Here is a 27897-nt window from a genome sequence, read left to right as displayed (position 1 = left end):
CATCATCATTCTATTTGTTTCATAGAAGAATGGGTTGCAAGTGAGCTTCAAGGTGCCTGGCTGGGAACAACCAGAATATTTGCTGTTAAAAACAAATTGCATTCCAGGGAAAAATTACGGTGATGGGGGATGGCATCATGGTTTCTTCGCATACATAGATTGGTGGAGCTATGCTTGGCACTCGATAGAAATTTGAGTGCAGTTGTAATACGATTGAAGTTTGAATTGGAGCACAATTCATTTTATTCTCATCTTGCCAAAAAAATAAAAAAAATACCCAAATTGTTGGCTTCGCCTGCCCTTCCCCTGTACTGCAGCTGATTGAAAAATTAACATCATAAATGAGACTTTTGAGGCAATTTTTTTAAGTCACAATTCTTTAAAAGGGCCATCTTGTGTTAGGTTCTGCTTGAGAAGCCATTTGCGAAGTCTTGCATATTGAACCACGCTTAATACGTCCATCCTATAATTACTTGGTCTATCTTGCTGTATTTGTTCTCTAAAGTTGTTTCCTTACTATAAATAATCTTGCCGTTACATTTACAAAATTGAGGTACCCAAACTATCACTGTAAGCTTCTGCCATGATCAGCAACACAAGTGCCGTCCAGCCGGTGAAGGGGCGAGCACCTTTTCCCTTCCCCTTCTTCTGATCATACTGTTCCCATAAATATCCAGTCCTGTGGTAGTTGCGAACGACATTTCTGCCACAACGAGAATCGAAAAAGAAATATTTTTAGCTTCAATGAAAAAGTCGAGCAAATAAGCATGTTTAGTGTGAGGATACTGAATAGTACCTAATTAAATTGCTTCTCAAGTCATTATATATTAATCTGGCTCTGTCTCTATATGGTCCATCTTCTGCAGGAGTCAAATCCAAACCAAACAAATAAAAAAAAAAAAAAAAAAAAAAAAAAAAAAAATCACAGGAAAAGGAAAATGAGCAGCTCGGTGTACAAAGTTCCAGCGTATGCAGAATCCAAAAAAGAGGCAGACCACAATGCTAAAAAGAAGGCTCAAAACACTTAACAAATTTTCTTCTACTTATTACATATATATATTTTTTTCAATTTGCATTGGTGATGTACATCAGAACTTGTACCTTTGGAATAATGGTGAAGTGCAGAAAGAATCAAGTAGTTAATATTCATCCAAACTGGACCCCTCCAGTAAGGTGGGTCATGTTCCGTGTTGCGTTTCATGTATAATGAGCTGCAGCATACAAGGGCAAAAAATATCCAGAGTTTCTTCTACAAGTATAACCACAATCCAAATCAAAGAAAGCAGAATATGCATATGATGTAACAATAAATAATAATCACCTTGTTTTGCCAAGAGAACGGAGTCCATAGTCACTCCATAAAGTGCTCCGATTTGAGATGAGGTCAAGCTGTTTCTCTAGGATCCAAGATTCCTGGTGAACTAGAAATGTAAACGGTCTATACCAACTGGATATTGGGTAAAAAAAATTTATAGGAAAAAAAGAAAATGAAGAGGTTTGATGCATTGCTGCAAAAGGTAAAAACATGAGGAAAATAAATCCAAGGAATGTAATTTCCATAAAAGCAACTTCCATGAGACTTACAGGTGGAATTAGCCTCTCGATGAATGGGAAAAGGCTGATATAGCCAATATGAAGAACAAACCTCAATTCTGGCATTTCTAATACTTCTCGAACAAGCTCTCTGCTTCCATAATTGTTGCCTTCTGCCAATCTCCAACTTAACCGAACCTTGTACATATAAAAAATTTTGAATGTCAGCCGATATATTTCATAAGGAACACAGATCGAGGCATTGAGCATGGCAGTAATATAAGACAATTTTGCTGAGAAGGAAAATAAATCTAGGAGGGCAAATGAAGATCAGGACCATAAACCATGACAATGGATGGACAGGAGTACCAGTGTGTGCCATGTTAATTAATAACTAGAACTAACCTGTTATTATCACTAAATATTATCTATTGAACTTCCAATAAATTCCACTAGTTGGATGATGAACTCTAAAAACATAGATTTGTCAATTTGAGCTTACCCTCTAGGAACATAGATTCGTCAATTTGAGCTTACACAAATTATATAACATGTATTTTTAACTGCAAACATGAAAATAAAATTGCCTGGGTCTTCAATATTCTACGAGGACAGATTAACCAAATCAAAATGGATTTTATAAATTACTAGCTATTAGACAAACTTACTACCCCGCAAGTTGAGTTCGATGACAACCGAATCGTAAAGGATATCATATAACTATTCAAGCATGTGATGTACCACATCTTTTTTTTGGTTAGTTCTACTCATTATTGACCATGTATCATTGTAGACGATAATTGAATGTTACAACTGTATGAAAATCTCCTCAACCAAAAACACACCTGAACCCTATTTACAAGAGTCTATGCTGCTGCATTAAAGCCTGCAGTGGGTAAAGCCATAAATTCAGCATTTGCCTAGTATAGAGATTTTTCATTCTTTACAGTGCCCCTGGCAACATTTGGCACATAGGAATGAACGAGCTTTACTCAAATTCCAAATTGATGAGCTGAAAATTTTTCATATCAAGATGAAAGTTCATTCTCCGTATCACTAGTCAACAACACAGAATAACATGTTGCAACATATAAATAGTGGTAAATACTATGGCCTGTTTAGTTGCTGCAAACAATTTCTCATTTTCCATTCAATTTTCTAAAAATAATTACAAAAATGGCACCTTGTTTTCCAATTTTCCAACACTTGCATAAGAAGCTTGGAAAACATCCTTTCATTACTTTCTCAGTTCTCCCCATCGATGTTGGAAAATGGGGCAGGAGGCAGCATTTTTTGTAGTTCTTTGAAAAACTGGAAATGGAAAACAAAAGCAGTTTTGCAGATCTTTTTATTGCTATATCAGTCACATTATGCCAGAAATGTAGTTATACACATTATTGTTGACAACTTTACTGTATGCAATTAGTCTGTAAAAATAGATAAGAAACAGACCTTTTCTGTATGATTCCCAAAATCAAAATACGCTCCATATGCATCATCAAAGTGCATCTGTCAACATTAAGCAAATCTGAGACATAAAATACTGAACTAAACAAGGGCTAGATGAATAATATTACAGACCTATTTCATAGTACCAATAGTGAGGGATTCATGAATAGGGGGAAAAAAGGTAAACTATGCCAGGTAGCAAAATGGTCAACAAAGAACCTGATTCAAAATGTCAAAATTGGAGAGCAACTTCGCTGTTGAACCATACACCTGCGTTATTTCATTTTGAACTTAATCAGCGTAATTGATGATCTCTATTCTTCATCAGATGTGTTCTTGTGTGATTATACCTTTCCTGCTTCATTTTCTTTCCCAAGAAGCTCTGTAATGGAATACATGCAATCAGCTGCAAGAAGCATCCAGCATCTAAGATCCAAGTGACGCTCTTCTTCACCTGGGTGTGATGCACGTGGGTAATCATCTAGCCCAGAAGACAGCGTCTGAAGATCCAATAAACAATGTCAATATGGCAGCACAATCTATTGATGAATCTGATAAAAAATTCAATTTTCCAAATCAAATTTTACATACCATTGAAAACAGTGACTATAAAAATGGCGCAAATTTTGAATATTAAAAGAAAATAATCACAGTTCAAGAAACACTGACACACTTCATAATATTACGAGAATATCATTGACACTAAAGTGTATCTAGTATTATTTTTTTCCACAGATCAGAGTATTCACAAAAGCACCATTGCACCAAGGTTGCACAACCCATGTACACATACAAAATACATAATATGCAGCATGCAGATTATGCCGTAAACACTTATGATAAACAAACTTGAGAGGAAAACATCAATGGAACTGTTAAAGCTTGATATACATTGTTGGCCCACAACCTAACAGCTTAAGCTTTACAGTGGTAATCTAATATCAAAGATATGGTTGCCAGGGGGTCCTGTGTTCGCATAGAGGTTATAAATTATCTTATTCCCTATGATAGGTGTTATTTATTGTTTGTTTGTCTATCCATTGGGCTGCATGTGAGGAGTACTAAAGCTTGATATACATTGTTGGCCCACAACCTAACTGCTTAAGCTTTAAGATATGAAGTGGTAATCTAACAAAAACAAAGAAAGCCTCTGGAGAACAAAGTCCTCCTCCAAGAGTCCACTCGTGAATATCACATTTAGAGTCAACCCTCTTAAGCCTGAAAATTAATTTTCCTGGCAATTTCCCATGCTTATGCTTTCTTTCAAATAGTTATGGATCACCTATGAATGTGAAAAGTTTCCTCCCATACACTCTCACAACCCAAGGAAGATATTGCTTGCCTTATTGGAGGAATTGGAGCTCCTCTCAACCATAGGTGTCTTGTCCCTTTATTGCTAGTGTGTTACACGCAAATCAACCAGATAAGTTTCCCAAAAGAAGATCCCATCCCTTCAAAGAGTTCAACCATTCCTCTCCATTCAATATCTACAAGATGGGGTTAAGGACTACTTCAAATATCTCCATCCTTCCCATCTAACTACTCAATCTATTGGATATCGAGCCACTTTGCAGTTTGTATCCACAGAAAGCCAAACAAGGCATAAATATCTGTTCTCAAACCTCCAGATTGGCACATCTGGTTGGACTAGGTCAGATCAGATACAATCATTTGGCTGGAGTGAGCCATGTTGGGATTATCCTCACCACCTCAAGAGGACTGAACCATGTTGGGATTATCCTCACCGCCTCAAGAGGACTGAATCCAACTCAGACAGTGATGAGTGGTGGTGTTGAATGAATTATATTTTTAAATTATCAAATATGCCCATTATATTTCCCCATAAAACATCAAACATTGCATTAATATACTTCTAATCTAAGCTTCTTTTTTTCAATTGCAAATGAAATATATTAAGAAAAAGAATATACTCCTAATCTAATGTTTATTCAAATAAAAGTATTTTATAGTATACAAGGATATTAATTAAACATATTTTTTGGACTAACAGTAACGTGATCAAAATAAGAATATTCTAAAATTGTGTGTGTGTGTATGTGCATTTATGTTTGTGATGTCAGTGTCTCAGGTCTGACCAGGTTGACACACTGGATTGACCCAATCCAGTAACTTTATCAGGTTGATGTCTAAACCGGCTTTCAAAAGATTGGCATAAACTAACTCCTGCAATGATCTGCTAAAGCAGCAATACAAAAGGAGGTGATCAACTCCCACACAATTTAGGATCTTCCAGTTATCTCTGTACATTTTATCCTTGTCCTTGAAACCATAATTATGCAGTACCATTTCTAAAATTTGTTTCTCATACTGTTCACACATTTCAATAATTCATTGAATGAAGGAAGAGAAATGTTATCTTTTCTGAAACCCCAAAATGCATAGCAGGACATAAATTATTGAACTCATTTAATGATAGACAGACAATATTGTCTCTCTATTCTGTACAGAGACCACTGGCCTAATTCTTAATTTGTCAGAAGTTTAAATACCACTGGCTTTTGATTTTGTGTACTAAAACATTTCGAAAGGCATATTCAGCACCACATCCTAACACAAGCTCTGGTTCAGCAGCAAAGTTAGAAAGTTGGTCAGGTCGGAACGGTCCTGTAATGGTCCTATATTCAAACCAATATAAAAGACAAATTATCATACAGAGTAAGAAAAGGATGTGGCAGCAGATAGCAGACCTGCATAGCAGTAACATTATACCCAAGCGTAGCAACTTAATGATAATTACAACTGTTGTATTATGTTGATCAGTGACGCAATCAGGGAGGGGCAAAAAATGCAAATCAATCAACCAAACATTTGATTTGGTGGAGCTTATGAATATTGAGGGCCTTGGTATGCCCATCATACAACAAGTTTCATAAGAAACACAAACAGAGAGCCACCTGTAACCTCCAACTGCTGTACAGAAAAGTTCCAAGCTCCCTCCCCCAACCCATGCACATGGGAAGAAAAAAGAAAAGAGATGGAGCAGAAAAACATTAGGCAGTTCAGAAAATATGAAATCTGGTAAATAACCTTTGGATTTAGTTCACGAATGGTTGTGTTGTCTCTCCCATGCCAAAAATAACTACCCACATCCTTTCCTGTAAATCAAAAGATAAAGTTCATCAAAATTATTCATGCCTCATAAAAAGTCAAGAACATAAACAAATGCTTTGGCCCATTTTACTTTAGAAGCTTTTTATGAATTAACAATTAAATGTAGTACAGTGATTTAAATAAATGACATGTTGACCAGGTGCCAATGTCTTCTGTCCAAGTTCCAATAAGCGTAGGGAAGAAGGCAAGGCCAACCTGTCCCCATCAATACTCCCACCTTTCATTGAAAGTTGAAGAACTCTAAAACAGGAGTCACTCATGTACTCTACATGTACGCAAAAAACATCAAGAACCTCTAGAAATGTTGTCATTAAAATTTATATAAAAGAATTGTGATCAACACAATAAGCTTTACTAATCCAGAAAAGAAGAAATATTTAACTGGTTGCTTTTCACCCTCTACAATGAAGTTTCCACCACTCAAACGCCTCACATTCATCTCTCTGAATACCCAAAGCAAAGGCAACAGAATAGCATCTCAGACCTAGTTTTAATTTGTTTACGCGTATAAACATTTTTTCCATAAACAAAGAATTGTACTAGAGAGAGGAAAATAGTACAAGAAGAAAAAAAGGTGAAAAACAGCGAAGATATCCCTCAAAACATAAGAAAAAGAACAAAATAAAACTCCAAAAAGCAAAGATTACAACCAGCTCAACTCTAGCAAAGCCACCCGGTCCTGCAGTAAATCAGCAAGAGGAAGATACTGAAAGAAATCATTCGCTGGTGTTTTTTCTTGCCATTCCTTCTTTCTAATTTGACTTAAGTTCCTAATGCTACTTCATTTGCCCCTTACTTCATTTGGAAAGCTAAGGGCCCATTTAGTTATGGAAAGCATTTTACATTTTCCATTTTTGGTATTTCAAAGCATTTCAAAAATTTCAGCTTGTTTTAAAATTTTCCAAGATTTGTATTAAGGTGGTAGAATAAAGAGTTCACCTAGTTCTGCAGAATAGTTTTTCCATTTTTTATTTCTAGATTTCAGAATAGTTATAAAAAAGATATTTTTTTTTCTCAATTTTCCAAAAATTATATAAGGTATTATTTGGGATCATGGATTTTAGGGATTGGGTTTGGATTTATAGGGATTTAAAAGAAACTCAATACAATTTTATACTAGTCATAATCCACACAAAATCAAAGTCCAAGATCTGAATTCCATGCTCCCAAATGTATAGTAAGATAGCAGAATTCTAAAAAAAAATTAAAAGATAGTTTCCTACTTTTCTATATAAATTTAGAAAATTGGAAACCAAGGTGGAATTTTTGTAATTATTTGAAGAATTATAAATGGAAAATAAAACTATTTTCAATTTTTCACAAGCAAAGAGTGCAAAAACCTTTTTTGTCGTTTATTTTTCTCATACAAAAGTTATAGATCTGAAAAATTAGCTAAATTTTTTGTAATTCTTTTGAGGACTAAAATGGAAAAGTAGAATTGTTTTCCACAACTAAACAGGCCCTAAAGTTCCGACCAAGGTTGAGGCCTTTTGTGGACGGCTATCCTGGAAAAAATAAATACCAATGGCTTGCTTCAAAAACATATATCTTACAAGTCTTTTATCACCTGATATGCATCCTTTGGTTCAAGAGTGCAGACACTTGTTCCCACTTGTGCTTACATTTCACTGCTCTTGGTCCCTTTGGAGCAACTGGTTTTGGTATTTTTGGAGAGATTTGTGTTTGCCCTTCCCCCTTGGAGGCGTTTTCCTCTTTGATGTTCAAGGGGTTTGGGAAAGGAGAGAAAAGGCTTTGTGGCAGTGTTAGATCATGGCTATCGACTATCTTTTGGTGTATTTGGTTGGAAAGACCATTAGAATTTTTAAGAATTTGGATACCCTTCTTAATTTACTTTGGGTTAGGGTGGTGTACCCATATTTTTGTACTGTTTGTGCCTCATTTAATCAGCCATGGGACTGGATATTCTATTAAAGATATTGGACTGGCCTGAAAATTATCAAGCATGATGTGGCACGAAGAGATTATTAGACCAACAGTCGATTTGTAAAAAGTTGGCTAGAAAAATGAACCAAAAGGTGGTGTAAGAATTAGTAATTCTTATAAAGACGTAAACAGATCCCCACTCTCTCTCTAACATAAGAACTTGTATACATTTTAATCAGTTTTTTCCTTCAAATCTTCATGATTTAGTTTCACATTCAATATACTACATGCAGATGTTGGCTGAACTATTTAGTGATGCAGGGCAGCGGGGAGATGGAAGAGAAGAGAGAAGGAAGAAAAATTATAATTAGATTCATAATGCCAACTGAAAGTTCAACAATAAACCCATGTAATGTTTATAAACCCCACAGCTAACTAAAAATATATAATCACACATAACCCTAAATAACTAAAAATGGAAAGCAAACTAATTTTTTTTTTTTTTTTAATTTAACCCATGAATCCTAGTTTCATAAGTCTACCATTAAGTATTTGTGCCGAATAGGCAGCCAAATGATGATATTAGTCCTCCATCATTGTGCCGAATAGGCAGCACAAATGACGATATTAGTCCTCCATCATTCTCCCCAAGATAAAAGGAACTCAACTCTAGAGAGTTACCTCAATTAGGTATGATCAAGAAAAAATGTATTTGGTCCGAGTTTCTTAATGTTGGAGAATAGGCCAATGGCACAAGCACAAAGTTTCTTGAAAGAATTTTTTGGTAGGGTTCATGTCTAACGGGAACCATGACATTACCGCCTGAATCAAAATCTCCAGCCCTAGATAAACATCAGCAGCAAGTTTACGCCCAACCTCAACAAGCAACCTATGGATATGACGAACAAAAGGCTCTGATAAATACAAGCATCTGGAGGTAAAGGAGCTGCTGGTCAATGGGTGCACAGAGTTCATAAGTCACACATCTACAGTGCCTTCCAAAACTAATAAACTTTCAGAAACTATGGAACCCAACACCCCATGCAATTTGACAATCTACCTAAAGAACAACTTACCTTGCATCAAAGGTCTTACTGTACTGGATATAGCGTGTCATTTTCGAGGGTTGATCAACTATAACAAATAAGGAATCATGTCCCCATTTTTGTCATAGGAAACCGAAAACAAAATCCATACTCAAGTCTCTCAAAGGCATGTGCAACAAGGAAGAGGGGCACAAAGGACAATATTCTATTTCCTAGATTTAGCTAACAAGACAGCACCAGAAGACTATTTAATTGCATCCCTCTTCAAAGAAGGCCAATAGAACGTATGATCAACCAAGACAATAATCTTAACTCAAATAACCAGTTAACCGGCAAGCATGCAATTCCCAAAAAAGGGAATTCCTAGAAAGAAGTGTAAGGAATGCCTAACCTAGTGCCCTTGAACAGATAACCTAGTGGATGAAGAAGTCTATATTACTCTCACTCGCCTCCTAAAAAATAAGCCCAAAATCAGGAAAGAAGAATGCACATCCTTTAAGCCCAATATCCTTTGATCTCAACACAGCCACGAAGAATGACTAGAACTTGACTCATCAACTACCTTATTCTCAACACCAAAGTGATGTTTGAGAACAAAGGTGCACTCATTCGAGAATCCCACCCAACCAGAATGCTTAGCATTAAATTTTTCTGTGAACTCAAATATTTCAAAGCAATGAGGATAAAATGGAATAAGAACTCTTGATGTAACAGATAGAATCTCCAATAATGGAGGGACCTTTATCATGTGTAATCTATTTTTTAATTAGCTCCATACAGTCTGTCGGTGCAAAATGTTACAGGGCATCCCTTCTGATTCAAAACTCCATCTCCACTATACCTATCTGCAAGGCATCATCAACAACCTCAAAGACCTTTTTAGAAAGAATTAGGAGCCATATATTAATAATAATCAGGAGAAAGGCTAACTAGCCAATAACAATCCATCAAATCAGTACAGCAAAAACAACATCAAAGACTTTACCAAGTTCTAGGTGCCCAAGTACAATTTCATCCATTTTCTGCTTAATCTCTCCAAAAGCTCTAGCAACTAAAGAGTTCTAATGAAATTCCCCTTTTGATAGACAACTAGCAATGGAGACGCAGTGGTTCCAAATGTCCTAATGAATCAAAAGTAGCCAAATCATGAAAGCAGCAAACTTCAGAAACAGTTCTAGGCTCAAGGGAGTCCATAATGACTCCATAAGACCAAGAAAAAGCACACTAGGCTGCAAAAAAGGTGCACTTCTTTAGGCTAAGGTACAACTTCTTCCCTTAGAGTGACAAGAACTAAGATAAACTATTTGCTCCTCTTGATCTTACTAGAGACCAGATGGCATACAAGATAGACCACTACAAATTTTCCTATAAACGACTGTAAGAAATGAGTCATAAATCATCTTCAGTCTGAAATGCAATTTTCCCCTTGTTGGCTTTTTGAGTCTGATATCTGTTTTGACGTTGACCACACAAGTGTCTCATGTGTGTGCCTAGTGTTTTGAACAAGTTTACAATTCATAATGTACACACAAAAGAGGGAGATGGAAGCCAGAAAGGACTTAAAGCTCACATCATACTGACATATTCCATGAAGAGAAGAGGAAAAAGAAGACGACATGTTTTGAATTGCATTGCATTTAATTTTTATCTCTGGTCTGTAATAATGCATGCATCTGCATGATATGGATTGAATGCTCAGATGACCGTAGACTGACCTTAGGGCACCTACAGTTCATACAAAACCTTATCATAAAAAGATAAAATCTTACAAATGTTTTAACATAACTTTAGGGTCAAATTAGGGCTTACAAAGACTTTAGTCGACCGACGTTAGATTTTTGGGCTTAATTTAAAAGTCTGGTTGATCGAGCCCCTCTAATTATAATCAACTCAGTCGACTGAACACACCGTAGGCCGAAAGTCAAATGTTTGACCTAGCCTCGATCGACCGACCTTTGGCGTTATAAATGACTCGGTCAACCGACCAAGCAAGAAGTCAAATCTTTAACTTCGCTCAGGCGACCGACCCAGATTTGAACTAATCATTCAGGGACGACCGAACCTTAAAGCTGACTTTTTCTACCTGCCCCGGCCGACCGAACTATTAGTTCAAAATACCCTCGGTCGACCGAACATACCATCTCGGAAAATTGAACCTCTCATCAGGCGACCGAAACCATGAAGCCCTAGGAAATCGCCTGGCTCAGTCGACCAGCCATTGACCACAGTTGACCGAATTGGAAAGTTGCATTTGGGCCATTGCGAGTGTTCGGGTGACCAACTCTAAGCGTCAGGCGACCAAACCTCTCGGGTTGCCAATTTTTTACCGCATTTAACTGAAGTTAATTTTAATTAAACATTATTAATCTTTTTCCAAAATGACCTCCATGTCCCCAACGGTCACTTTTTCAGAAAAAACTATAAATACCCCTTTCATTTGTTTAATTAGCAACTTTGATTAGTTTTAAAATTCTTTCAAATGTTTTGTAATCAAAGTTTGCCCATTTCAATTTCTATTTCAAAATTTTTTTTGGGGTTAAGCTTTTATTTTAAAATCATTTGGGGAGTATACTTTGGGTTTCTCCCATATTTTTTTTGATAAATATTCTTGTGGAGAAATTGTTGATGGCATTGTGAATCTTTGCACAACTCATTGCAAAGATTCATAAGCTCACTTGTGCTTATTGACAAAATTCTTTTTGAGCTAAAAACCTTAGGTTTTCCTATATCCTTTATTCAAAATTAGGGTTTAAATCTTTATGTGCTTATCATATACATCTTTTTCAAAGATTGAAAATATTATTTTGAGTCAAACACCCTTACTCCCTAAGCATATTTCATATAATTAGAGAGTGCATTTTGAGCTTAAACGTATACATCTTTGCTATTATGTACAAAAATATTTTTATTGTATTGGTTGGGTTTAGCCCGGAATTGAACTGGAGAGTCTCAGCCCCGTAAATGAGACCGGTGCAGTTCCGCCCGAAAATTGAACTGGGGAGTATTTGCCCCGTAAGAGAGATCAGTTGGACTCAGCCTGGTAATTGAGCTAGGGTTTTCCTCGCCCCGTAAAGAGATGATGTAAAATGCTTCTGCTCCGCCCGTTTAAGTGAGCAAGGATAGTGTAATCCTGTGGGGTATGCCCCCCAAGGCGGGGAAGTAAGTTGGTTTGGCCGAACCTCGATAACAAATATCGTGTGTTCCTCACTCTCTATCTCATTTAATTATTACACTTTAAATTTCCATATGTGCATGCTTGTTTATGTATAAGTCTAATTATTTGCATGCACACTTTTATTTAAATGAGATATGTTGCACGTGTATGTTCACACTCATAGCTTAATCATATTTTACATACACGCTGTAATATCAAATGGAATATGATTTGTGGTGAATCGGAAAATGTTTGATTAAGCCAAAATGTTTTAAAACCCAATTCACTCCCCTCTTGGGATCACACCATTTCCAACACCCCTCCCCTTGCCTCATTCTAATATGGCTATATTGACTGTGCAAATCAATCTTGGAGTACCTACTAGGGCCAGCTAATTTATCAAGCAAGCTCTCAAGCCTAAATACAGAAACCTATACTTCTTGGTAGTCTTATTAATGGCTCTACCATCTATGCCCATCCTCCTAGAATCATCTTTCTTCATGGTTAAAAGGGCTGGTCTATCACAAGGAGCAAGGCTATGCCTCACAAAATCCCTCTCTGAAAGCTCACCTACTTGCCTATTCAATTTCACATGCTCCATAGGGGCTTCAACATGTAATGGGGTAGATTAGGTTGGGATCCTAGCATAGTAGTTAAAAGCGCGCCCCTAGGCGCAATGAAGCGAAGAGGCTTGCGCCTCAAACTAGGTGAGGCGAGGCGACCTGCAAGAGGCGACGCTAGGCGAGACGAGGCGCACTGGGGCGACAGGCGCAGTGAGTCGCGCCTTGTGAATTTTTAGTCATTTAAAGTAGAGAAATAGCCACAGCCAGACCCGTAGCCCTCATTCGACTGAAACGAACATAGCCCCTAGCCCCTCTCGGCCCTTCGAAGCCCTTCGTGAGTTCGTTTTGCACATTCGAACCAGCAGGAGCCTTCGCGATCCTTTGAACCAACAATGTGAGCTCGTTTGCGAGCCTTCGAACCAGCCGGAAGCCTTCGCTACTTCGTCTTCGAGCTTCGAACCAGGATCGTGAGTTCATCTTCGACATTTTGAAGAAGCACGACCCTTCGCGACTTGGTTTCCAACCAGCAGGAGCCCTCGCGAGTTCTTCTTCTTCTTCTTCTTCCTGCTGCCTGCTGCCTTCTGCTTCTCTTCTTCTTCTTCTTCCTGCTGCCTGCTTGCTGCGTGCTGCTGACTGTTGCGTGCTGCGTGCTGCTTCTCTTTTTCTTCTTCTTTATATGTAAGCTTATAAATTAAATATTTTCTTTAATTAATCTAAGCTTATAAATTATAACTAATACATAATATTTATTTTTTTTACTGAAATTTACCTACTGTTTTTAAATTTGTAATATTTAGTTTAATTAATGTAAGTTTATAAATTATAACTAATACATAATATTTATTCTTTTTATTGAAATTTGGCTACTTTTTTTCCTCTTCTTCTTTATATGTAATTACTAATTAAATATTTAGTTTAATTAATGCAAGTTTATAAATTATAACTAATACATAATATTTATTCTTTTTACTGAAATTTAGCTACTATTTTTTAATTTGTAATATTTAGTTTAATTAATGTGAGTTTATAAATTATAATTAATACATAATATTTATTTATTTTATTGAAATTTAGCTACTATTTTTTGATTTGTACTCTTTTCTTTTGATGATGAACTATGTTGACTTGTTGATGCTTTTGGGCTAAATTTTCAATTTTGTAATTGAATTTTTTGGCATTTTAAATTCTAATATTACTAGATATTCATATGTTCATATATCAATTACCCCAAATAGACATTTCACACCATTTTAATAATTGTGCGCCTCACCTTCATGAGGCGCGCACCTTCGCCTCGTGCCTCGGCTTCAAAGACCCTTTGCGCCTCGGCTCGCCTCACGCCTCTTAACTACTATGGATCCTAGAACCAACTTTAAGGCATACTTTATATCTCTCAGTCTAGGAAACTCACAATGGAGCTTATTTGGTCATATTTGAAATCAGTCAACAAATTTTCGACAAGAAGAGACAACTCACATGTAAGATGTCTAATCTCCAAATGGGCCTCTCTAACAACAAAAAAGCCCCAAGCTTTCAATGTCTCCTTTTCAAATGCCCTATAGTATAGGATATGACTCCTTTCCTAATTGAGACATGTGGAGCTAACTTCTTATTCCTAGGTCATTGGGTGGATGGATTAAGAATTATCCTCCTCCCCTTGTCCTTTCGCATAGATGTTCTCCCTACCATGGCTATTACACTCAAAACCATATAACTAAGAACATGGGCCACATCTGAGGGTAACGCATCACAAATAACTCCCATCTCTGTAGTCTCCTAACTAGATGGGCACAAGACATCTCTCTAGTAAAGTGAACCCCAAACCCAAGCTACCTAAAAACGCTGGGAGGCTTTGCTTTTAGATTCGATCTAATCCAAAGCATCCTTATTTCCAATGTTCTTCAAGGGGTGGAAGGCATTTCTTTAGTCTCTGAGGCTCTGCCCCATGACCTCCCATTTAGTGATATTAGGGGTTTTGTTGCACATTTTGCCACTATTTTTTAGCTGGTCCAACTAGCTTCATTTCAGCAAAAAGAACTTTCTCCCCATCTCTCATGCAGTACCACTCCACTCAAAATGACCCACCATCTTCTTTAATAGGTACTAGGATCTTACTCCCCATCATATGACACATATTACCCTCGACCCTTTTAGTAATAACAGCAGAATGCTCCACTCTATATTGACTTGAGGCTAAATAAGATAAACAAACCTCCTGGAGGGTCTAGGAGCTCAAATCATTGTGTTTGAAGCTATGGGAACTCCAGGTGTGAGGAGAACAGCCAAACTGACCCTATGAAAATGAAGACCCATTGAGTTGCCCAACTAACTTATCCAGGTTTTCCAGCTCAAAAGATGTAGCATTAGCACTAGATAAGTTGAAATTGAATTTAACCAGCCAAAACACTCAATTGAGTAAAAATAATTACAACTATAGCATTAGCACTAGATAAGTTGAAATTGAATTTGACCAGCCAAAACACTCAATTGAGTAAAAATAATTACAACTATGGTTAGCATAGAAATGAAGTACTACCACAACCATCATTTGTTAAGAGCAAAGTAGTCCACTTTACCTGACTGAGTAGTATTGAACCATTGGAACCATGCTTCAAGGCGAACAAATGCCCGTTCTAAGAAGGTAGAGATCTCAGTGCGTTCAATAACAGTAAATTTATTTCTCTTCATGCCACAAACGATATCTGGAAGAAGAAAAGATCCATGTTGTAGTTTCATATCATGGTTATGGAACAAGAATATCTTCCCCCAAATAACTATTGATAAAACAGAGCATAGAAAGAATGCATAAGTTTTTTCATAACACGTAGTCCATAAGGCTCCCATGCCATTGGGGGTCTGTGGTAGGGTATGTTTTATGCAATCACACATTATTACCTCCACTATTAGAGAGACTTTTTCAATGATATAACCTTTGACCTTCAAGTTTGGATCTACACCTTTACAATTGGGTCAAGGTTCACGTTCAACATAATAGATAAACATCAATTACTTTCTATGTAAATAAAACATAAAATTCAATTAAGCAAAAAAAAAAAAAAAAAAAAAACAAAGAGAAATAAACACCAAGTTTAGAAAATTGATTCTATCGTAACCATCACAGATCAGTCACAAATAAACAGATACAAGAAAGGTTTTAGTTTTGTTTATGTGCATGTACTCGCAAAAAATGCTAACTTACCACCTGATTAAAGAAAATCTTACTTCTAGAAGGATATCTGTCGCTTCCCAAAAATTCTATATCATTTCATATGCCTCTAAGAGAATGATTATCAACAACTTTCTCCTAATTATATTTTTCTTCATTTATAGAAGGTAAAAAAGGTAGAAGATGTGGAATGATAAGAGTTTGTAGGATGTTTCTCTCTATCTTCAGATGGGGAAATGCCCCTCCTTTTTCTTCCCCCTGTTTTATTTTGTGCAAGTCATGTGTATAGCGCATCCCTCCCAACAAGGAGAAAAAACAAACAACAACAATGAAAAGAACCCTGTGAATGTGAATTGATGTCATGCTCTGATCTGCATCTCCGCAAACTTCTGGCACATTTGAAGAGAAAGATAGGCGAATCTAAAGGTACCCCATTTTACAGGAGCAGAATAGCAAATATAGGAAAACATTTTCCCCTCCCCTCTCTCTCACATCCATCCTACTTAGTTGTCCTGGCATTATTTTATTTTTATTTTCTTTCTCTCTCTCTCTCTCTCTCTCTAACACACACATATTCATTTATTTTTTTTTTTCGGATAACAAAACAAATCTATAAATGAGAAGAAATAATTACAATGAACAGAGGACAAGAAATCCTCCCAGAAAGATCTATTTTAATTTATTTCTTCTTTGGCTCGCATTTATTTCTTACAGGTTGGTGGCTGCATACCTATCTTTCTCTTCCTTCCAACTTATTCTAAAGATTCTTTAAGTAATAGCTAAAAGCATAAATGCACAAGATATTTATAGATCCAAGATATTTCAAAAACTGCCTTTTGCAGGAAACCGGTTAACATAAAAATCCAATTTAGCAACACAAATTCCATCCAACCTTCCATCAGGCAATACCTTGTTTCAAAACTTGCACAAAAATAAGTGTAAAGATCATCTCAGTTTTAATCCTTAATATATATGGCTAAACATGTGTGTGCAAGCACACATAATAAAGTCTTACCATGTAAAACCAAAAATAGAGTGGGTGGATTTCCATTGGTTGGATGCTGAAGAACAAATTCCTCTGGCACCTTACTGCAAATTCATCAGAAGATGCTCATGAGAATTAATTCGCTAAGACATCAAAGATACAAAATAAATTAAAAATGCTTAAACAAGCTAAAATATTAACACCTCAGAGCTTCAGCCCCCAAAATTTGCTCACGTGGAATCCATCCATCAATATTCACTAGGTCTAACCAATGACCAATAATATCCAGGCAAATACGTATATCCCAGCGCCTATCCAATGATGGAAGAATGCATATTTAAGAAGTGCATTAGTTGCGATTTTCAAAGGCATTAGCAGAAATTGTGAAGTAATTTATAATTTCATCATTCCTTGTGCACTACAGAAAAACAAACAACACAATCTCCAAATCTGAACAATAAGAGGAAACTAACCAGATTAGTAGCTGATGAAAACCTTCATCCCATAAAAAACCTCTCGGAAAGAAGGATCTACTAGGAACAGCTGTATAGAGCTCAGCTGGCCAATATGAAACAAAATTATCACCATTTTTAAGCTGCAAGAGAAATAGATCCACTATATGACAATGTCAGATGTCTGAATTGATGGCATCTGATCATAAGTTTTTTCAGCATAAGGGGAAAAACATATGGATAAGTGAAAAAAAAAAAAAATGAAAGATAAAATACTGTGATTAAATGGTAACAAGAATGAAAATTAAGGTGAATCAAATTCAATTCAACAAAGCCTTAACCCCAAATCATATGTTAACATAAAAGTAGGCTAGGGCCGATTACACATAAGGCAAGTAAAGAACAATAACAAACAGTGGAACAAATTTGTAGTCATGTTAAGTTCCTCTCCAGATCATGGATGACAGTCCAAAAAGCTTTTAAGCTGTAAGAATATTCAAAGGCTTATTCAAGGTGGTGTAACACAAGTATACAAGACTAAAAACTCACAAAATCACAAGTGTGATGGCTTCCTCACTGTTAGCAAGTGGTATCAGTCCATCAGAGTGTTAAGTCCAATGCAATTCAAGAACTTTTGCCATGGTCAAGTGGTGAGGCCCTTGCTTGATGGTGGACAAGAACAGTTAGTTTCTACAAAGAATCGGACTAATGACATATACAATACTTGAATTCTCGATGTCGATGCTAGGTGGAAGGAGCATTCATTAGGAATGAGATTTGTAAAGGATATGTGAACTAGATCTAGATGGATATCTCCACCTAACAGCATCATTTTTTTTAAATCTTGACTTGTTGACAGCCGTTTTTTTTTGGATAAAAGAAAAAGCCATATTAGATAGGAAACTTATTAAAAAGTTTCATGGTTTTATGTTCTTCACATGCAAGCTTGTTTTTGTGGTGGAAGGGGCATTGATTACGAATGTGTTGTGATATGTGGCTCACATACTGAGTGGAAGGCATGCACAAAGAGAAAACATGATGAAAATCAGGGTGCAATAGGGAAACTGTCGACTGTAGCTCTCTAACCATAAACAGTTTAACCCAAACCGTCGACGGTTTGGCTCGGGAAACCCAGCGCAGATTTCAAATTTTGAAAAAGGGACGTTAAGTTGGTTGGGGTTTGGAGGGAAAACCTCCGGGAACTTTATATATACGTTGTGTATGATGTATATGTAGATGGTTGATGCATTGTTCATGTCCTTTGGATAAGAAGATAGTGAATTGTTGCCATTTGCTCCGGTGGATATAGGCATTGCCGAACCACATAATTCCTTGCGTATTGTGTTGTTATTGCTTTCATATATTTGCTGTGGATTGTTTCTGTATTTTCATCATTAAGTGCTGCATGTGTTTGATCCTATATATTCCGCAGTGCAATTCAATTTATACAATAAATTGGTATCAGAGCATTATTGTCATGGCCTCTAGAACTTCATTTGCAAAATTTGATGTTGTCAAATTTGATGGAACAGGAAATTTCGGATTATGGTAGAGAAGGGTGAAGGATCTGTTAGTGCAGCAAGTTATGGTGAAGGTTTTATATGGAATTCAACTGGAAAGCATGGATGAAGCAAGTTGGAATGAATTGGAGGCAAAGACAGTGTCAACCATCCGACTTTGTTTGGCTGATAACATGTTGTATCACGTCATGGATGAGGATTCTCCGATAGTAGTTTGGAGAAAACTGGAAAGCCGGTATATGTCTAAGTCTTTATCGAACAAATTATTTTTGAAGCAAAAGTTGTATTGGCTTAAGATGGTGGAGGGTTCGGATCTGAACCAATATATCAACGCATTCAATCATACTGTAAGTGATTCGATGCGTGTTGATTAAAAGTTCGAGGAAGAAGACAAGGCGTTGATGCTATTGAATTCCCTACCTTCGTCTCACACGTATGAAAATTTGGTTACTACTCTGACATGGGGCAAAGAAAGCCTAAATTTGGAAGAGGTGACAAGCACATTGCTCGGTTTTCATCAAAGAAAGATGGCCAGCGATGAAATTTCACATGGTGAAGAGATTGTCGTGAAAAGTAACTAGGAACGTGGGAGAAGTAAGTCCCAAAGCGGATTTCGATTGCAGTTTGGGAAGAAGGACATAAGGTGTTTTAGGTGTGGCAAAATTGGGCACATAAAACCGGAATGTCCAGAGTGCAAGAAAGGGAATGCTGAAAATCAGGAGGGTTCGTCAAAATTTGCAAATGTAGGGAAGAAGACTCAAGGAGCAATGATGGTGATATGCTATATGTTTCATCGGGTTTAGAGTCCCTCATGGATTCTTGGATCCTAGATTCCAAATGCTCTTATCACATAACATTAAATAGAAAATGGTTCAACACCCATAGGTCAGCTAATACTGGTTCTGTTTTGATGGGAAATGATATTTTATGCAAAATAATTAGTATTGAAAATGTCAAAATCAATATGTATGATGGTGTTGGGAGAACCTTATGTGACGTAAGACGTGTATCGGATCTACAGAAAAATGTAATTTTATTGGGCACTTTAGATTGTAATGGATACAGTTACAAGTTTGAAAGTGGGGCAATGGAAGTGTGTGAAGGCGACTTGATGGTGATGAAAGGACAAAAGTTAGCGGGAAATATCTATGCATTGCAGGGTATCACAGTTCTAGGTGGAGCTACAATTGTAGAATCTGAATCAAATACTACTGGTTTGTGGCATATGTGGCTAGAGCATATGGATGACTACATTTATTCAAATGTTTGGAACCGGTGAGGATAGCATCACGAGGTGGACATATGTATTTCGTGGGTTTATCATGAGGACACAAGTTAGAAATGTTTGCCAGGTTTAACTCATGGTTGAGGTGGAAAACCAGACCGGGAGAGAGATTCTTAGGTCAGACATTGGGACTAAGTACGCTGGTTTAATTCAAGGAGTTTTGTGAGCAGGGCAGGTTATATGCAGGACTAGTAGGGAACTTGGTGAAGTCAATGAGTATGACGCATTTTTTGTTTGACTGATCACCAAAGGTATCACTAGATGGGAGAGTTGCAGGAGAACTATGGGCAGGTTTTGGGGTAGACTACTCTGGTTTGAGTGGATGTCCACAGATGCACATTTCTAATGAGGTGAGATCTAGGCTTGGTGTAATGTCCGCACAACACATCTTTCTGGGGTACAAGAAAGGTGTTCAAGCTGGGTGATCCAATGGCAAACAAGGTGGTGATCAATGAAGACGTGATTTTTTGGTAGAAAGCCATGGTGCAGCGTACTCAAGTAAAGGAAGAGAAACAGATGCCAGAAAACTGCAGCAGCAATGAACATGTGGTTCAGGTGGAGTTAGATACTCAGGGCAGAAATGCAGGGAGTTCTATCTCGGGTCAATAGTATCACAGTATAAATTGCAGCAGAAATGGGCATGTGATGTTGCCATGCAGGTGGAGCTACATATTCAAGCAGAGATGACATTGTTTATATTGCAGGGAGTTTCAACTCGGGAGACCAGCAAGATCACAATGGGCCCAGGTACACTATCAGATCACCACTCAGGTATAAATTTGACGTTCTGGTGTTTTATGCATTTATTACTATCAGCAAGGTTCCTAATATTTTTCAAGATGCGGTGCACAGCAAAGGGAAAAATAGATGGATGAGTGTTATGGTGGAGGAAATGGAGTTACTGCATAAGAACTAGATATGGGAGTTGGTTAAACTTTCAGGATGGAAGAGGGTGATAGTATGTAAGGGAGTGATGTATCTGTTGTTTGTGAATGACATATTATTGACTGAGAAGACTTTGACTGAGGCTAATTAGTTGGGAACTTTGTTGACAAGTGTATTTGACATGAAGGTTTTGGGTACGGTCAAGAAGGGTCTTGGTTTGAAAATTCGCAAAGATAGAGCTACAAGGAGATTGGGGTTATCTCAGGGTGGCTTTGTGGACAGAATTGCAGGGAGATTGGTGTTACTCAGGGTGGCTTTGTGGGTACAACTGTAAGGAGACTTTGTTTGCCGTCTCAGGGTGATTTTGGGGAGAATTAATGTAAAATGTCTACCACTCGGTACTCAAGGATGGATGGTGATGTCCAGGATTTGTCAAAGGTCCCCTACGCTAGTGCAATGGGGTGTTTCGGCAGGCAACAGAGTGGTCTGTCAGTTGTGAGATTTGTTATTGCAAACAATGCAGGGGGCTTTGATGATAGAAGATTTACAACAGGGTTTATGTTTACTGTTGTGGGAAGGCTTACTTGTTGGAAGTTAAGGATACAGTCTCCGGGTGTAACATCTACAGCTGAGTTGGGGTTTTTGGCAGAAGCTGAAGCTGCCACGGACAAGTTCAAGCATTGCTTGGACTTGGCTTTTTCCTCCAGTTGCTAGAAGGGAGATGGTCCCAACCTAATTTCCAAAGGTCAAGGTGGAGCAACGGGTTATGTTCATATGTTCTCCAAGGTGGAGGTTTTTGTGATATGTGGCTCATATTGAGTGGAAGGCATGCACAAAGAGAAAACATGATGGAAATCAGGGTGCAGCAGGGGAAACCGTCGACGGTTTGGAGCAGTGTCTGATATTTTACTCTCTACCTTAAACCGTCGAAGGTTTGGCTCGGGAAACCCAGCGCAAATTTTAAATTTTGAAAAATGGACGTTAATTTGGTTGGGGTTTGGAGGGAAAACCTCCTGGAACTTTATATATACATTGTGTATGATGTATATATAGATAGTGATTTGTTGTCGTTTGCTCCAGTGGATGTAGGCATTGATGAACCACGTAATTCCTCGCGTATTGTGTTGTTATTGCTTTCATATATTTTCTGTGGATTATTTTTGTATTTTCATCATTAAGTGCTGCATGTGTTTGATCCTGTATATTCAGCTGTGCAATTCAATTTATACAATAGAATGAGATTCGTAAAGGGTATGTTCACTTGTTCTGATCGATATCTCCACCTAATGTTTTTTTTTTTTTTTCTTTTTCAGAATCTTGACTTGCTCATAACCTTTTTTTTTTTTAAATAAAAAAGAAGCTATATTAGATAGAAAGAAGGGAAGCTACAATGGGCGGGCACAAGGAGTCCAGCAAATAAAGCAAGAAAAACCCCAAAGAAAAAGAAAAAGGAAAAAAACTAGAACAAAAAACACAAGATCATAAAATAACACTAGACAATATTAACCAAGGAAACCCCTTTTTAACCCCTTCACATCATAAATTACTGAGCTCTTTGAATTCGCTAATTCACTTTGACTCTTCAACTTTCAACTTTTGCCACCATCCATGAGCACTTCATTTCCTCCCAAATCAGCCAATTTGAAGTCCGTTTTGTCCAGAAGATCTTGAGCTCCGAAGTCCATCTTAGGAACCTCCTCCACGGCTGTAGGCAAAATTCCATCACTTGCTGTAAATTGTTCACCAAGCCATCGGTATCAAAAATAGAAACTCACTCAAGTCCTTCCAACGGGGAAGGATGAACATAAGATAGATCCCATATCTTCACAAGAATCCGAAACATATCCATGTTGTTCTCGAATCTCATCCAACAACAGCCCCCACAAAAATACAACTACAACAACAGTAGGAAACCAAGCCTTAAGTCCCACTAGGTCGAGTCAACTACATTAATCTTTTTTTGCCAATTTACACAATCAAGGGCAATTTCCTCCAACAAATTCAAGGCTACTAAATCCTTAGTCACTATCCCATTCCAAGTTAATTAAGTCTACCTTTACCCCTTCTACTGCTCCTCATCATAACTAGCTCACTCGTCCTCACTAGCACACTATTTGGCCTAAGTTGCAAGTGCCCAAACGTCTGAGTCGTCCCTCCTTTATCTCATATTCTACAAGAGTTATGCTAACTTACTACGAATATATTCTTTCCTTAATTTATCTTTTAACATTATACCATTGATCCATCTTACCATTCTCATCTCAACAACTTTACTTATTGGATATGTTGTTTCTTAATCACCCAACATCCAAACCCATACAATATAGCTGGTCTTACAGCCGTCCTATAAAACTTCCATTTTAATTTTAAGGGTATTCTACAATCACAAAGGACACTTGAGGCACTTCGCCATTTTACCCAACCTACTTAAACTCTATGCATTACATTTCTTCAATTTCTCCTTCAGCTTGCATAACAGATCCAAGGTACCAAAATCTACTCATGTTATTCATTTCTTTTTTGATAACAAAAGAAATTCATTAATAGGAAGAGAATTTACAAAGGGGAGAAAAGGCAACTCCCAGAAAAATCTGGTACAGACCAGAGAAAAACTAAAACATCAAAAAACGGAAATCAAACCAACCAATTCCTCCAATCCCTATTCAAATCCTGAAATCTAGCTTCTCTAAAAATTCCTTACCCAATACACCATAAAGAAGTCAAGGACTGATTCTTCTCCCACACCAAATATGAATTCAACTTCCTCCCAAAAAAATATCTGCACATTACGTACCAACTGAAGACCTCATCAAACTGCATACTTACTAGACTTCCATAGAGCAGCCCTTTCCTTCCTTCTTCCAAAGCCCACAAAGATGATTAACAAATATTCTAGTGAATAAGGGCAGACCCAACTCTCTTCCATAACACCGAACAATTTATTCCAATCCTCCATGCAAAATCACAATGCACAAAGAGGTGAGAGGTTGTTTTGGAATTCCTATAAAAGAGCATGCAAACATCTGGAGAGAGCCTTCAAAGGTCTCCTAATCTGCAGCAAGTTACTGGTATTGATTTTGTTAAGCACAATCAACCACGTAAACACTTTAATTTTTGAGGGAACTTTAACCTTCCAAATAAATTAATAGAGAGGAAAGGGATACTTTGAATAGGTAAAAAATTCGAAGAAAGATTTACAAGAAAACACCCCCGAATGATCCAAATAGGTAAAAAATTCGAAGAAAGATTTACAAGAAAACACCCCCGAATGATCCAAACACCAAGTACAAACATCCCTACCCGAGGATAATTTGCAACTGGTCAATACAGATAACAAAGAAGAAGACAACTCCACTGTTTCCCTATCATTTAGAGGTCTCCTGAAATGAAGTATCCAAAAGCCTGGAAAGCCTCTCCCATTATCCACAAAGAAAGAAATAATTCTGTTTGGCTCAAAGCACAAACTAAAAAGAAGCGGGAAAAAAAAATGGAAAAGAATCATTCTTGAGCCATGGGTCTTTCCAAAAATGAATCTGGGATCCCTGCCCCACTACAAATTTAGTGTGAGGGTAAAAATAGAGTAAATTTACGAAAGAAACCTCCACAGACTCCCTAAAAAACATCTCAGGCTAGCATTGGTATCCCACCCATTCTCATCCAACCCAAACCCATTGCGAATAATTGACATTACTCTATTCCATAGGGAATTATCTTCCAAGGCCTATTCAACTAAAAAAAGTGGTGCTTTTAGACACCAAGTTACCAAGACCCACCCCCCCTCCTTTTTAGACTTACTAACCTCCGCCCAGTTTACTAAATGGTCCCTATAACCCCCCCAGACCAGACCACAAAAAATCCCTCATAATTCTCTCAAGCTTGCTCTCAACTCCCACTGGAATTCTAAGAACAGATAAAAAATACAATGGGATACTTGAGAGACAAGCCTCGAATAGCATAATTCTACAGCCAAAATAGAAAAGGGCACCCTTCCAACCATCTCATCTCCACACAATCCTCTCCACTACTAGACTCCTAAAATCTGCTCCTCTAGGATTCCCACCTAGTGGAACCCCTAATTAAGGGGCCATTCCAATAAACCACACCCTGCGTGACAGCGTCTACTGCCCAAACTCTAGTCCTCTCATCGGGAACATTTAGGATTGCTAAACCAAATTTTCCCTCATTAATCTCGAGTCCAAAAACACTCTCAAAAACATTACATATAAAACCCAAAATTCTTCTAAATGAAAGATTATGGTTTTCAAGAAAGAAAATGGTATCATCAACAAATTGAATAAGAGAGACTACCACCCCCTCATTCTCCAAATCTAATTCTTTAACCAACCCTTTATCAACTGCTCTATCCACCATCCTACTTAAAACATCAGCTACAAGGACAAACAAAAAGGGGGATGGGGTCACCTTGTCTAATGCCTCTTGAAGCAGTAAACCAAGGTTTAGGTTCACCATTAACAATAATTGAAAACCACACATTAGACTGGCAGTCCCCAATCCACCTATGGCGTCCCTCCCCAAAACCCTTCACGAAGACTTCGTCCAAGAAACTCCAACTCACTCTATCATAAGTTTTCTCGAAATCTACTTTAAAAGAAAACCCCCTTTCTTTTTCCTATGAATGTCCTCCACTACCTTATTAGCCACTAGGATGGCATCCACTATTCGCCTCCCCCCACCCCCACAATAAAAGCACTATGAGCTCTAGAAATAGAATCATTGAACAGCGCACTCAACCTATTAGCTAAGACTATAGTGATAATCTTATACACAGTAGAGACGATACTAATAGGCTTAAAGTCCTCCACCTTAGAAGATCTAGCTTTCTTAGGCACTAGAGCTATAAAGTTAGAGTTGATACTCTAGCTTAAAATACCATTCCCATAAAACTAATTGAAAACTTTCATCAAATCAGCCTTAACTATCTCCCAACAAATTTGAAAGAATGTCATGTTAAACCCATCTGGACCTGGAGGATCTCTATCCATCCCGAGAACCACCCCCCTCACTTCCTCCTCATCAAAAGGTCTCTCAAGCCAAAGCAATTGATTAGCAGAGATAGGATCCCAATCCAAACCCTCAATCAAATTCTTCCTCTTACTTACATTGGACAATCTATATACAAACACCATCTTTCACCCACTAAAATTTTGTCTTTTGTCTTCAACTCCCCATTTCCTCAAAGATCACCATTTCTAACTCGTTTTTAATAAAGACTCTTCTAGCCTCCTCACTTCCGACAACATTACATCCTCCTCCTCCTTTTTATCCAAACTGGCCAACTCACTCAAAAGACTCAACCCCTCTCCATATCCTCTCCCCATGAATCCCTAACCAAAGGCTTAAAAGTTGCATGGTTAAGCCACATGTTCTCAAACTTGAAAGGTGTAGGACCACCCACCACCTTACTAGACTCCAACAAAATAAAAAGTGATCAGAAGTTGTCTTATGAAGAGTCATATGAGATAAATTTATGAAACTCACCCTCCCACTCACGGCAAAACAAAAATCTATCCAATAAAAAACTGACCAAGTGAAGGAAGCATTTCCCAAAGAAAGATTTCTCAATTTTCAACCCCTAATTAAAGAATCAAACTTGAGCATACTCACCGCAGCTCTACTCCCCCTTTTCTTCTCTCCAAGAAATCTAAACGCATTGAAAATACTACCCACAATCCACCTAGGGGGGCAAAATTCAAAAATAGAGTTGAGCTCTTCCCAAGATGAGTTCCTTAAGGTAGGCCTAGAAGGATAAAAAACTGAAGAGACCCAACATTTACCCCTCCCTCTAAATTTGAATAAAATCAACAAAAAAAAAAACTTGATATCAAGTTATCCACTTTCAAAATAGAGTGCGAATCCCATAAGACAAAATGCCCCTTGACGCACCTCTTGAAGGCAAAAATTCCCATTCCCTACGACACCCACCCCAAATAGTCTTCACTAATCCCCCATCTATCAGTTCCAATTTAGTTTCTTGGAAAAGTACAATATTAGGGGAGCTCTTGTCCAATACCTCCATAATCAAACTCCTCTTCCTCAAACTCCCTAATCTTCTCATATTCCAATTGACTATCTTCATAATCTAACACACTTACTACCCTTCCCAACTCCTTTCCCATCCCTATTATTGATCAACAAAACCAAGTTATTCAACTCCTTTTGGACTTTCTTCTCTCGTCTCACACATCCTAGGACTCAAACCCAACCAAACCAATTTTCCAACCGGGTCAACCAACTCCAAACCCATATCTTCGAGGAGTTGTTGTGGGTCAAGGCAATCTCTCTCACCTCTAAGCTAAGGTCAAGACCTTCCCCCTTAGAAAAATCATCCTTTTGTCAAAAAGTTGCCGAAGAAGGTGTAGGTTTAATAGGGGCGAGTAGGATGCCTTTACAACTCTTAGATATACAAGGGTTCCCCGAAAGAAAATATTTTTTCCTAGTAAGATTCTCCCTGACATCACAACAAGGCATGACCGAGCCAGGTATAAGGTAGGGACTAAGCTTATGGCTAAGGCCAAAAGGCAAGTTTCCCACAACATTTAAAGCATTCACATGGTCACAATTGCACTTAGAAAAACTTGTACCTGCTTGTGCAAAAATTTGTACCTGCTTGTGCAAGATCTGACTTCAAGTGAAGACTAACACTCTTCATTTGCACCGAACTTGATTCCAGATTTTCCTCCTTGTTAGCCTCACCCTCTCCTAGCTCTTCATCAAGATTTTCAATCAACTGAAACAATCCTTCATCCTCGAATTCAGCTCTCATCTAATCAACTAGAAGCTCCTTCTTGGACTCACACAGGCTGCCCATCTCCTCATCAGAAT

General features: G+C 37.6%; 1 protein-coding gene across 1 annotated transcript in view; it reads right to left on the bottom strand.

Moving 5' to 3' along the window:
* Positions 1-159: 159 nt before the first annotated feature.
* The window catches only part of LOC131144732 (mannosyl-oligosaccharide glucosidase GCS1), a 48817-nt gene continuing 21079 nt past the window's right edge, over positions 160-27897 (bottom strand). The window contains exons 10-22 of the mRNA XM_058093570.1: positions 17386-17507; positions 17116-17223; positions 16943-17016; positions 15338-15463; positions 6031-6098; positions 3333-3482; positions 3202-3252; positions 2986-3042; positions 1585-1731; positions 1322-1413; positions 1102-1211; positions 797-860; positions 160-703 (exon numbers count right to left, since the gene is read on the bottom strand). Of these exons, the coding sequence (XP_057949553.1) occupies positions 541-703; positions 797-860; positions 1102-1211; positions 1322-1413; positions 1585-1731; positions 2986-3042; positions 3202-3252; positions 3333-3482; positions 6031-6098; positions 15338-15463; positions 16943-17016; positions 17116-17223; positions 17386-17507 (1332 nt within the window). The 3' untranslated portion in view covers positions 160-540. The remainder of the gene's footprint in view (positions 704-796; positions 861-1101; positions 1212-1321; positions 1414-1584; positions 1732-2985; positions 3043-3201; positions 3253-3332; positions 3483-6030; positions 6099-15337; positions 15464-16942; positions 17017-17115; positions 17224-17385; positions 17508-27897) is intronic.

Source organism: Malania oleifera, chromosome 12 (assembly GCF_029873635.1).
Source record: "Malania oleifera isolate guangnan ecotype guangnan chromosome 12, ASM2987363v1, whole genome shotgun sequence".
Taxonomy (NCBI): domain Eukaryota; kingdom Viridiplantae; phylum Streptophyta; class Magnoliopsida; order Santalales; family Ximeniaceae; genus Malania; species Malania oleifera.
The sequence above is the reverse complement of the archived record's forward strand: the minus strand, read 5'-3'. Positions and strand labels throughout refer to the sequence as shown.